Source organism: Anas platyrhynchos, chromosome 9, assembly GCF_047663525.1.
Source record: "Anas platyrhynchos isolate ZD024472 breed Pekin duck chromosome 9, IASCAAS_PekinDuck_T2T, whole genome shotgun sequence".
Lineage (NCBI taxonomy): Eukaryota > Metazoa > Chordata > Aves > Anseriformes > Anatidae > Anas > Anas platyrhynchos.
In genome coordinates, this window is record NC_092595.1 from 11,987,413 (window position 1) to 12,001,063 (window position 13,651).

General features: G+C 47.2%; 1 protein-coding gene across 9 annotated transcripts in view; it reads right to left on the reverse strand.

Annotated features, from left to right (window-relative positions):
• Positions 1-13,651, reverse strand: part of FGF12 (fibroblast growth factor 12) — a 230,317-nt gene that overhangs the window by 58,994 nt on the left and 157,672 nt on the right. For all 9 annotated transcript variants that reach the window (XM_038183601.2, XM_027463966.3, XM_027463964.3 and 6 more), the window contains one exon: positions 9,166-9,269. In XM_038183601.2, the coding sequence (XP_038039529.1) occupies positions 9,166-9,269 (104 nt within the window). The remainder of the gene's footprint in view (positions 1-9,165; positions 9,270-13,651) is intronic.

Below are 13,651 nucleotides of genomic sequence, written 5' to 3' on the forward strand. Positions count from 1 at the left end.
ATTAAATACTCTGGGAACAACCAACAAATCTAAAAGCAAAACAAAACAAACCCCCCTCCACTCAGGGCTTACATTTTGAGCCTTCCACAAGGGTCAGAAATATTTATAAAGCAGAGTCAGACCCTGTGCCAGTGGATCCAGCAGATGGGAGAGGATGGGCTCTGCCTTTGATGCTCACTACTGTTCTCCTGAGCACTGCCACAGGGCCAGATCTGGGCTCAGCCATCACCAGCACGTCCAGAAAAGCCCTTGCAGGGCTTATTTGGTGCACCACGCACCCCAAGGCCAGATGCATGGACCGGGCATGGTTCAGGAGGGATGGGAACGGGTCGTATCCTGTCTGCTGCTGGGATGCCCTTGGGTAGTGCTCTGGGCAAGGCGCCCCGCGCCACACAGCACGCACAGATCCACCCCGCTCCTGGCTTCATGGAGGAATTGGCTTAGAGAGAAGGCGGGTGGATGGGGGCTTTCCTTTCTGGTGCTTTCAGGAGGTGCCAGAAGATGCAGCCGAAAGCAGAGGGCGATCCCCAGAGCCCACATCCCTGCTGCAAGGGAGAGCCTGGAGCACAGCTTCAGCCAAGCACCCAGGCACACTTCCACCGCTTCCACACTTCCACCGACTTCAGGAACGTTATTTCTGCCTTGCAAGTCACACCAGTATGTTTTCACAGCACAACCAGGCTCCCACCCCACCCTTTCTGCTGCAGCACGCTACATTCCCCACTGATCCAACCAGCCCAAGTATTTTGCACTTCTCTTCCTTTCCCCTGGAAAACCACATTACAATCCAACCATGTTCCCCACCTAAAAAGTTTGCTGTCGCTTGGCTCCCAGTTCTAATTACATGCACACAGTCAGGAAGGTTTCTTCTTGGGTTTTTCAGCCTGCCTATGACTGTCGGATCTCCTGCCTTCGCCTCCAGAGCCATTAGTCACTGTTTGGCAGAGGCATGCCATTCACTAGTTTTATCCATTCTATATTTGACTTTGGAGCTATCAGAAAGGAGATCCGAATCAGTTCATTAACACACGCCTGACCTCAGCCAAACACGTCCTCGCTCAAAACCTGCCAGGAAGGACAATATTTATCCTCCCTCCACCACAAAATAAAATGTTAATAATCCCACTGCCACCTTTGACACGCTGGAGATTTGTCGAGATTTCGCTTGTGGAAAAGAGACAATGTCCCTATTTATGGGCAGAACAGACACAGGATAAATGGCATTAAAAAAGCCGAGCAAGCTGGCGAGTTTGAGGCAAAGCAAATTAATAGCCCAGGGAGAAGGGCTCAGATCCTGGCTGCTCCTGCATCACCCAGCCAGCAGGATGCAAAGCGAAGGCAAGGAGAGGGAATTGTGCTGCTACCACCTCTCCAGAGCGACCAGGGCTGGAGAAATGTGCCAGCACCAACAAAACCCAGACCTGCCATTGAAGCCACAGTGGGCCTGAGCACTTACCTGCCTAGCTCAGCCCCTGCAGCTTCAGGGCTGCCCACGAGGAGACAGAAAGCCAGGCAGTTGATCCTGTGACCTGCCAGCTCCATTTACCAGGCCTGACACCGTTGCATTTTGATGCATCGTAAAGCAGCCAGCTGTTTGTTTTGTGGACCCCTCGCTCCTGACAGGGTGGGTTGGTCTGAATGTAATGAGTCTGGCAGTTCTCAGCTTAGTTTCTTGTAGGCTAGTGCCTGTGCACAGGCACATAAAAGCATCTCTCATGAGTGGATACTGAAAATACAACACAAGAAGCAAATACAGCGTGACCCCAAGCAACCCTTGGAGACGTTCTGCCACACCAACTCCACAGTGAGGTGGAACACCAGCCGCAGCCTGGGCCCGTGATTTCTAATAAATGCTGTCTGCCTACAGAGGAAAACACTACCCGGCCCATCCAGAGAGAAATATCCTTTCTCAAAACACAACTCAAAAACCCCAGTTACCCAGGTTCATCTTTATAGGACTCAGTTAACCACAAGAGCAATGCGGATGTCCCTGCCACCAGCGGTCCCCATCCGTGGCAGCTGGAGGAGCTGCTCCGCTCACGTCACCCCTGCTAACTAGGGCTTCCCTGCACGCCACCCTACTCTCCGTCCAGACATTTTCTAGAATTCCCTTCCAAAATCCGACTTGAAGATCGGATTGCATTGACCGTTCTGTTCTGCTTCAATCTCGTTGTTTGCCCTGCAGTGGTTAATTGATCGCACACCATGCACGGGAGAAAAACGGGCAGGCTGTGTGCAATCCTACTGCTGCTGGGGACCTGTTCCAAAGACTTGCCTGCTACTGATCAAAGGTTAAAGCTTGGACTCAAGGAAAGCATCAGCAAGAAGGCTTTGCAGAAGATGGTAGCCATGATGGTGACTTCTCTCTGAGATTCCTCATCTTGCCTCCCTTACAGTCTGGAGCAATCCCCTCTACCAGCACTTTACCCTCCTCCCCCTTTCACGCTTGCAGGAAGTCATGTGGGATCAAAATGCTCCACCAAAACCTCAACATTTTGTTCTGATTTTATTAGGAACGGTAAAGCAATATAAAACACTCTGAAGTTCTTTCAAAATGGGAATCTGTAACATTTCTTTGGGGAAGTGTCAAAATGAGATGAGTCAGCACCACTGGAGTGTTTTTCCCCGATTTTCTTCCAAAATGAAATTTCAGCAAAAGCTCGTAATGCGTCCCAATACTGCCAGACCACTGCTTACAAGGGGCAACGCCCCATTCACTCTCCTCTGGATGGCATTACACGGAGCATAACACATTTCTAAACATCCTGCACAACCCAGGCTTAGGGAAGGCACTTGTTATTGGAGCACGCTCATTCTTTATAATTTGCACTGTTCTTACATAAGCTAGCAAAAAACAAGGGATCATGTCCTGCTGTTACCGATTTTGGTCTCCCAACAGTCTTGGGCTTGAACAGACACAAGGGCTGACCCAATCCACCTGCGATGCTGACAAGGAGCAGAGCAGCACTGTCCCGCCGGGAGCCTCGCCGTGGTGCTGTGCTAGGGATGTCCTGGGGTCGCAGGTCCCTCAGGATGGCACCAAGTGGGAAACGTGCCCACAAAGCCACAGCATCACAGCACCCCAGCTCTCCTTCCAGCCCTCTGGGTCTGATGAGCAGCCCAGGAGGTCCTGCCAAGTGAGGTCAGGCCTGATTCTGGCACATGTCACTCATGCTGCCACGTCTGCTCTTGTAACATCCTAAATAACCCCTGTGCCCAACCACACACACAGGGGGCAGGGAGCTCGTACTGCCAGGGCCCAAGGAGAGCTTTGGGGAGAAGAGGGCAGCCAAACAATGAGGGTGGAAGCACCTAAAGGGGGAAAAGTGACCACTTTGCTATTGATAGCTGTGTTTATAAGTCTCCAAGCTACCAGGGTGGTGTGCCAGGGCACTCATCAGCTGTATTTTAGGAACAGTCGATGCAAGGCAGGAATCTGCTCCCAGGGGCTGGCTCTCCTCAGCACAACTGCTTGCCCCATGCCTCCATTTCGCTTTCTCCATTCTTATAATTAAGCCTGGGGACAGGAGGAGCTTTCCCAGTTAATGCCTCCGTTCAGCGAGCCCCCTTAAACCACCAGTGAAGAAGAGTGGATGCTCTGGAGGGAAATTAAAAGTACATTAAATTGGGCTCTCGCTGTGCTTTGCCTTTGGAGACATTTCTCTGTCTCTGCTGACCTGGCTCCCTAATGAGGCATGGAAACCAGGGAATCCCCCCAGCAAGCCTGCTCGCTCGCAAAGTCTGCACAAAGGAGATAGGCAGGGTACCTGCCTGCCATACCTGCACTTCTGACTCCATCGGCTAAGCAGGACTGGAGGTCAACCAGGAATTAAAGAAATGGCATCGGTAGAAGCAGTCTAACACCCCAAGCCTATTAGGGGAGAGAATGCAGCGTTTTTGATTCCAGCCCCTGACCTTGAAATGATGTAAATAAGAGTGCAGCAACCCTAGAGGAGTTGTAGTGAAATAGTTACAGCATCACAAGCAGATTAAAAAATACAGTTAATATACATACTTCCCCAGATGCTTGTTTATTATTATGCAAGACATGTTTATTATGCAAAATGATAGAGCAGAATAAAAAAGCAGAGAAAGGGAAAATGAAAAGACACACTGAGCTCTTAACATGACTTGTTTTTTTTTCAGTGCTGTTTAGATTTTTTTTTTATTGTGCATAATCATTCCCTTATTAGCAGGAATCTTTGAAGTGATTCAAGCTCTAATTTCAGCATTTCAAACTCGCAGGTTTATACTGTAAAACCATACTGAGCGCTTGTAAGCGACCCATTTTTTTCCCTCTGTATTCCATATCTCTGCTACGGTTTTCTCAGCCTTTCCAATAAATTATGTATCACGATTTGCCGTTTCAAAAATAATTAGAACTCAGAGTTAAACAACAAGGAATATGTGCGAGCAATACATTTTAGAAGAGAAGCGTTAGGCACTTGGGGCAAATCCCATCCCAGCTGCAGCGCCACTGAATTATACATACTGTACAGAGAGCTGCAATTTGGGCGTACTTGGAGTGATTGGGTGGGTCTGGGGAGGCTCTACAAGCCCGTGATGAGCATCTGCTCCAGGAGAACTAGGCTTGTGCCTCAGACAAAATATTTTTCATGAGATCCTTTCCTGTGAGATGCAACAGGGGTGATGGAGAGCCGAGCTGCAAAGCTGAGAGCCAGGAGCAAAGGGACGGCTTCGACTCCACGGAGAAAGGTTACACCAAAGCAGGAATTAATTTGGTAGGGAAGTTATTAACTCCAGACAGGTAGACAGGAGAGCATGTTCTGTGTCTCCTGTTACGATCAGGCTGTAAAGTCACTGGAGCAGGACGTACCTCTTTATTCTGTGTTTCCCTGTCCTCTGCAACAACCAGCCTTTGGTCTCAGCTTCCCAAGAGCTGAGGCAGTACACGTAACGCCCTGCCCTTCATTCATTCTGTATGTTGCTGCTTTGGTGTCAAATGCTAACAGGGGATCCTCAAGAGAGCTGCTTAGCTCCCGAAAGCAGGCACTGACAAAAACCTCTGTGCACCATCAGGAAATTTACAGCTACCCCATACCACAACAAACCTCAATGGGAAATCACCAATGACTCTGCAAGCTTGCAGTGAGGACGGTGTTTTTGCATCCCGCTGTCTGCAAAGCCAGGTGCCTCAGACCCAGACATGGTTTTCTTGCCTACTCAGCACCTAATTCCCCAGCACACCTCAGAGTCAGAAGCAAGCTAGTCTGGAAAAAACCTCAGGTCTCGAGTGTAAGTAAACAACCCACAGAAGTCATAAACAGCTGCTTCCCAAGCAAACAAGCTTTGGCATCTAATGCATTTCGGCCTGTAAAGCTGCCTGGGGATCTAGGGTTGGCTTCAGGCAACAAACTAACCCCACACCGTCCCTGCCCATTTCTAACTGCACAGAATAAATGAAGAAACTTGCTGTTAAAGGTATCGATGTGGCCAAACACATCGGGCTAGGAGGGTACTGCATGTTTCTGCAACGAGCTTTTTCGCTGAGTCTGGCTTTCGAGACCCCACTCAGCTCTGCTTTTGTGCTGATTGGCACTGGGAAGGCTTTTTCCAAGGGCTGCTTATTCTAAATGCATTCGTTCAAGAGCACATTGGCCCAAACTCAGAAGGAGCTGGCACAAACCATCTCCAAGACCAGGCTGATAATAGCTTCTGGTTTGATCCAGGGCAGAGGATGTCAGCCAAGGTCTCAGCTGGCACACGCAGATTAAACACCACCAAAAAAACCCAAACCCCACAGCGATGATGTGTTCAGCTACAGACACAGACAATCTGGGCTCAAAAGGAGGAAAAAGAATAAAAAAAAGAACCATTTCCCTGGACAGCTGCATTTTATCTGAAAGCAGTCCCAGGCTTGAGGGTGTTACAGCAAGTCCTAGCTGGGCTAGTCTGGGACAGACAGCAGGCGAGGCAGCCAAGCAGCAGAAAAAGTTCATTTATCAGTGGATCTGCGCGAGTGAACAGTAGCTATGGGGAATATTGACCCATTTTTCAAAAAATCCCTCAGAAAAGGCTGGGGACAAAGCAGGTACAAGCACAACAGCAAAGGAAAATGGCCCGAGACAGAGCAAAGCTGTAGTTCAGGGTCTGCTAAGCAAGAGAATGGGGACGATGTTCCCCTTCTCCTTCGGGGTGAGCAGCAGTCGGGTCCAGGCAGCATGGCCGGGGGCCTGCTTGCCCCAGAGAGGAGCAGGCTGTCCAGTCCTGCCAAAGCAATTTCCCGGCACAGCCTTTGAGACTGACACAGCCAGGCCAAATGTTGGCTTGGAGTGGGATCCCTGCCCCACAAGGAAAGCTGCAGCATCCAAAATTGACTGCTTGGATAGGCTGAGATCTTCTGAGCCACATCCAGTTGTTTTATAGGACCCTGGTCTAATCTCATCTTTGGTGCTATGAGGGATTTGACCTGTGCTCCCTGTACCTAACAGGCTTTATCCACAAGTTTTCTTCTTTCTTGCCTTGGGGTCTGCTCCAAAGCAGAGTGAATTTATTGATTTCCCGTTGTAAGACAGAGACAGAGCCACCGGTCAAAACAAGAAGAAAAGCCAGCCCAGGAAGCTCCATCCCCCTGGAGCAGAGATGGGCCAGTAGCATCCATCTACTACAAACAGAAGCCTGAAATCATGTTTATGAAATTAACAGCTTTACTCTCTTATTAGTTCAGACAGAGCTGAATGCCATCAAGCCATAGCATGCAACAAGGTCCACTTCAGTAACCACACTGGCAATCTTGGTACATCCCTTATTATCCCTCCCATTTAAGACAGGCACATTTGCTGGGAATGAGCAGGCTCCATCCATTAAACCACCTTCATTTCAATACACGTATGATTTGATGCCTTTTAGGACAATTCATATAAATAGCAGATATCTTCCCTGGATACATGGTCCTCCTGCTAACAAAATCTCTTGGTATGTCCCTCCTACCCTCTTCACTGCCTCACTACCTGCTAGCAGTGTGCTAGCTAGCTTTTCCTCCGCATTGTCTCAGCTGTCAAACGTCATGCTTCCAACTCTCCATTTCTCCTTTTGCCTGAGCCCCACACTCTTCTCTCCTTTGCAATATTTGTTCAGAAAACGCTGACCCCCCACTGCTCCACAAAGACCCACCCCAGCTGGCTGTGGCTCTAATGCCACACGCTGCTTTCCTGCAGTGCTCAGGTAAGGGGCACTGGGGGCACGAGGAGCCCCAGCTCTGGGCCAGGACCCCTTTGTTCCCAGCACTGCACGGGTACAGGGCAAAACTTCAGTCCTGACCCCTGTGACACTGTGCCTAGGGGGAAGCCCGCCTGATAACACAGCACCACACCACACTTGGTATTACCTCGATCTACCTACCTTTAGGACTTGATAGCTTTACAAAAAAAGGAGATTTTCATTGTTAGTAAACCGATGTAATTTATTTAGAGGCAGTCATTTATGTTTACTGGGCTATGAAAGAACAGGAAGCGTCTGGCATCCACAGAGATCCAGATTGATCTCTCTGTCTCTTTTTGACAAGCAGCCAGTTTTGAGACCTATCTCGCCAGGCATACTAACACATTGACTTGCCATTTTCTACCCTGAGCTGCTGGGGAGAGAGAGCTTTGTTACCTCTCATGGGAAAGGGGGAAATCCCAGCCATGTGAGAGGTTTAAAACTGACCAGGAATGCAGATGGATGATATGGGTCAGGAAACACAGGTGCAACTTAGCCTTTTTTATCTCAAGCTACTGGGATCATGATGGTAGCAAAGATTTTGATCCCTTGTCAGTGACCTTGCAGGGGAAGCACCCCAAAATACAGCCACCAAGAGCTTGCTGCACAGAATACCCACAAGGAAACCTAAAGCAAAATCAATTGACAGCTATCAGAGACATAAATCAAAGCCAGAGCAGTGGATCTATCCTGGTGTGCTTATGCATATCCTGTGGTAACACGTTTTGGTGATACCATTTTGCTACTCTACAAGCTACGAAGTGGTGTGCCTTTTTCAAGCTACATTTTATGTGACAGTGACAACAGCAACTGTGACAGTACGTTGCGCTTACTGAAATTGTAATGACAAAAGACAACCCAACACTGCTTGTACTGTGAGCCCGCAGCCTCCTCTTACTGTAGGAGCTAGCACAAGCATCAACTTTGGCTGAGTACATGGTACAGCATCTCCTTGGGTCCAGAGGTTTATAGGAAGGCACACAGCAGACAAGTTAAGGAAATGGACATCTCTGCCCCACACTACACAGACTGTCACCCTTTTGGTGGTCCTATCTCTGATCTCACGTACGCTTTTAAAGTGCAGCAAATGCCGAGACAAGAGCAGAATCATTGTACTGTAAATTTACACAAATGGAGATGAGATTAAAATCTTGCCTATATGCTTTAAAGATATCATAACCACAGAAATGAGCAGAGTATTATTAACTATCACTTCTTACTATGTAGAACTAGAGCAAAGTTATTTGAAGCATAAAAATTCTGGCAAAGGGCTGCCATATTTAATAAATCACTGAATCAATTATTCACTGTGAAAATCAATTACTTACTTCAAATGAGAATCTTATGAATAACCTCATGCCCTTTCATGCCATCTAAGAAAGTTATAGGGGAATTAGTCAGTAAAAAATGCCTCACTTATCTTTTATGTGCATTAAAAAGACCACACAAATACAGGGTAATTCTGCTCTGCTGAAGCACTCTGCCAACAGAATAGTCCAGAACCATTTTAATGAAGTCAGTGTATTGCTGCACATTTACACTGCAGTCAAAAGCAGAGTATGACCCATTGGGGCACCACCCCCAACAGTTTCCGGGTGCAATTCAGAAGCAATTGCAATCACTCCATCCCATTTCACAAATGGGAAACCAGAATATAACCAGCAAGCTGTATAGCCTCCTCTACAACGTGACCTACATTAGGTAACTCCTCAAAGGAGCACAAAGTATATCTTCACAGGTCAGGAAATATTACCGCGAAACTCCGTGGAGACACTTGAAAGTGAATATTGCATGGCTTTGCAGCAGCTCCCACCACTCCTGCTTTTAAAGGCTTTCCGATACGTGACCATTTTCACAAAAGCTGTCTCCAAGTCCCAGCGGGGTCTCCTCCCTCCCCCTACAAAACCAAACTATCCCAGGAGCCCAAAGGTGCCAGGTACTCACTGAGCTGTAGAGATATCCCTCAGCGTTCATGGCAACGTACAGACCTGCCTTCACCCCTTGGATTGCCACCACACGAAGACCCACAGGAATTAGATTGAAAAGGGCTGCGGAAGGAAAAGAAAAGCAAAGGTTAGGCAGACATCACCCCGCGGGGCCGCCGCTGCTTCTTGCCCCACGGCCAGCCCGTACAAACCGTATCGAACTGGAAACAAACAGCTTGCTTCCAGCTACAGGAAAGACCTGCAGCCACAGGGTCAATGTTGAAAGCAGATTTTAGAAAGTACTGAGCTTGCTTGCCTCCCAGAAGCCTAAATATGCTCATCAGGATGTCTGATCACTGCCTTTGCAATGCCAAGGGCTCATACGCGTGTTCTGGCTTGCGTATCTTAACAGCTTTCTGCGGGCCAGCTGAGCTGTGGTAATGCAGGTGTGCACATCTTTGCCTGTAGCAAATGATCAACACAACTTAGTTTAGTTTATCCTGACACAGATTTAAGCCTAGCCACACTTTCTTGGATTTACCATAAAATAAAAGAGTATATAGACAGGGACCATGGCCAGAATGAGGCACCGTAACTCATCAGTGTGCCTGCCCGTGATCCCTGCTATCAAAGGACTACAGGCTCTCAGGAAGAGATACTGCCCTGGTCCTGGGCTCTGCTCCTCATTCAGAAGCAGCACTAGGCAGGACGGAAGAAGACAAGACCTTTCAATACTCAATTTTACTGCAATCTTATTGATTAAAGCATTGCAGCCACTTCCTCTCAATTATTTAGCTCATTGCTGGATTCCAAACAGACCCCGTGTCTCAGCGAGCGACCTTTCCCGTGAGCAAACACATTAATGTTCGGTCAGGCTGTGGTGCATTTCTAACACAATGAGCTTCATGGGGAAAGGACCGAGAGTGTTGATAGCCTACACACTCAGACATTAGCGTGGCTTTGTTTCCACTGAGAACTAACTGTAGGACAAAAGCATCCAGATGTGGCAGGAGCCTTGGTGCTTCAGCTTGAGGAGAGGTCACTGGATGCTGTCCCAGGAGCTCGGGATATTGTGCTTGGCTCCTTGCAGCCAGTGGCACAGGCTACAAGAGCTTCATCAACATCTCAGGAACTGCACTATTTATAAGGAAAAAGAGCTCAAAGGTGTGGGTACTGTAATGGGAACCTGATTACCATGGAATGGAACTTGGTGGATTTGCTTAAAGGTTACAGACAGATACCTTTTCAGAAGAAAAACCTGAAAAAAACAACACATAAGGAACTGAAAGCAGTGTTGGTTGAAATATCTGTCAGGTGCTCTGGCTAAGCTGGTTTTAGGGTTATCTCCAAAAAGGGATTCATGAGTTCTGGTTTCAATTGAACACCCCTTCCTTTCTATCCTTCCTCGAGGAAGGCTAGAAGAGTCCCCGCGGGCAGCTCCCTGGAAGGGAGGCACACCAAGTCTGGTGAAATGAGCCCTACCCCCAGACACCTTGCCTTTAAGCACCACGTTCAGTGCAACATCAGTGTGTGCTTAAGTCTCACAAAACCCAGTGCCTACATTTCTGTGATTTCATGGGAGGGGAGGACTTCAGCAGTATATGGCAAAGTCCAGTGTGGGTACTGGTCTGTGAACTGCTGGAGTCAAGGATGGCAACGCTCTGACCCTGTCCCAGGAGGAGATAAACACTCCCCAGCATAGCTACCTGACTTTACAGAGCTGTGTTACAGCACAGTTCTGCTGCTGAGCAGCTCCCTAAACAAGGCAGGCTTATATTTCTATCAGCTCTCACTACCATGAAGGTCTAAAACCCTCTGTAATTAACAAGTCTATTTATAAGTAATTCCCCTTCCCTAATTCCACCCCCACCCCCCACTGAAAAATGGAGCATATTACTGCAAATAATGAAACGGAATGGGCATCATCATTCATTCTCTACAGCCAATTTGTCTTGCACAGAAAACTTGTGACAGACCCCTCAAAGCATTCATTAGGCAGCGGGGTGATAATGCCCAGAATTAGGGGGCGAGAAGTTCCACTCGGAAGCACCCACATCTACAAACCTCTCTTTTTTGCATGCCAAGGGAGCACAGCAACAACCCTGTCGTGCTCTGCGTTACAGGAGCCGGACCACTGCTGGTTCCTGAGCTCCCTTGGAGCCTCCTGCAGACCATGGCAGCAGCAGCCCCAGTCATGGCTTTTAGGCATGGCAGAGCATCTCTGCAACATGCTGCAGAGCAGGGGAGCGAGTGGGTAGGCAGGCAAACAGAAGGGCACGCATCTGACATAGGTAACTGGCAGCCAAAGTCGTTTTAGGAAGCAAATGTTTTCTTCTATTAAAAGCATTTGGGGGTCAATCAAAATTTTGCAAACTCTCAGAACTGTTTCTGCACTCCAAACGGGAAGTATCTTTGAATAAGTTAAAGCCTCTGTTGTCATGCTTTTAAATGGATATTTCATCTTGTTTTGGAGCAGATTTCAAAGCTTATAAGCTTTGAAAATTCTGCTAATCCTGAAATACCAGAATAAGGGATGGGGAAGAAGACTAGCTGTGGTAGGGTAGGACTGTCCACAGGGTGTGATGTTAAAAAAAAAAAAAAAAAAAGAAAATTATCTAATGCTTTTAAATCTTTCTGTTGCAAATAGTAGATTTTCTATGCCATATATAACCACACAAGGCAGACGTGCTCCTTCATTTCTCACATAGAAGACAGAAGAATTAAGATGTTTGATGTCTGCCAATTTGCCTTCATTACATTTTCCCATCTCCACTCGTTCCTAGACTTACACCTCCTCCTGCTCACTGATGATACTACTTTTACCATACTCCACTTCTAAACCCTGTAGCCACGAATTATGTTGTTCATCGTTATGTTATGGCCACTTATCAGATGCATCACATTTCTAAACTCTGACAGCTTACTTGGCTAGGGATCCGAGCTAACTTATTACAGAACTGGAAGACTAGGGCAAGAACTGCCATACAGAAGATGTGGTCCGTGTGCTCAGCTGATATAAATCAGTCAGAGGAGCTAAACTAATTTATACCCAACAATGGCCTTTTACTCCCCCGAAACTGCTTGGATTAAAAGAAAATTCTTCATATATCCCAACGCTAGGAGGAAGAGAAGCTGTCTTCATGCTTATATTAAGATGGCGTGCCTTTAGCCACATGGTAGAAGGAACAGATGTCCCAAGAGCTGTTTCGCGGGAAGCTGGCTGGATGCCCATTCAAATGCCATTAGAACTTGGCTCCTGTCCCCCCCCTCTTTTCTTTAAGAGAGAAGAAGTGGAAAATAAATGTCATCAGCTTCTCAAGAACACACACAGAATGGGCACCAGATAGATAATTCATTCTGAAATTGCTTAAATATTAGCAGTCCCTCTTATATCAATAATTGGGTTTTTATTAGAACTTTTAATTTCATCAGATGTATCTAAGGGACATGTCACGTCTCACTTTAAATGTTTATTTTGCCAGAGTAAACCAACCTAACGCATTCCACAAAGACTGATTCCTTTCATAATGCTAGTTTGAATAGTCAGGGGGTGGATTCAGCATGCAGAGCTGATGCATGGAACGGTGCTCACCGGGCACATACCTGTGTTCCCTCCCGAGGGAAGGACACATGGATAGCCATGCAGGGTGGCAAGGACCCTGTTGTAGACATCAAGAGTGTCCTTCTGACTCCGGCTGTAAATTAACCCACCCCTCTCCATGGACAGGGAAATACCCACTTTTTGGTGAGTTTTGCCCTTCCACGGAAACACTGCACAGACTTGGGAATGGCTGGCCAGGGATCTTCTGGATAAATATTTTAAAACAAAAAATATCAGTGAAATCTGCAGCTGTTTACTTGGATGAGTATGCTTTGCCTTCTTTTTTTTTTTTTCTGGTAAGAAATTGAAAGTGTAGAGGAATGGAAAGGAAGAAAAAAATAGCATGCCTTTTTGGTCTTTCCAAAGTGAAAAATGTGATTTTGTTTTGAAGCTTAACAGGAAGCTTCATATAATATAAAACATTGACTTGAACTGAAGATTTATAAAGGAGAGTGAGCGATCAGAAGTTAAATAAAACCGAATAAAGCACATTCTTAATTTCATTTTCAGGAGCCAAATATAATCAGGTTGGATTTTTTTTCTCTTCTGATATTCCCTAAGGTCAGGGGATGGGGAAACATTTGTCCTCTATCTTCTCTCAAAGACTTCAGTCCCCTGTATACGCACCAAACTCTCCAGCATAGCCCATGACTGAGTGACTGGCTTGGCACGTTTCAGCTAGATGCCTCCTGTCCCACCAAGCTGCCAAGGCAGGGCTGCCACCTCACCAGGAGGATTTATACTCTAGAAGTGCCCTTCAGCCCATCTATTTCCAATTAAGGAGACAGAGGGGAAGCAGCTCCCAAGTTCTCAGCACCTCGCCGATCTGATCTCTGACATTTGACATAAATAAGAGCCGTTTGGGTGATTTGGTGCCAATCTCAGACTCCAGAGGTTCCTCCTG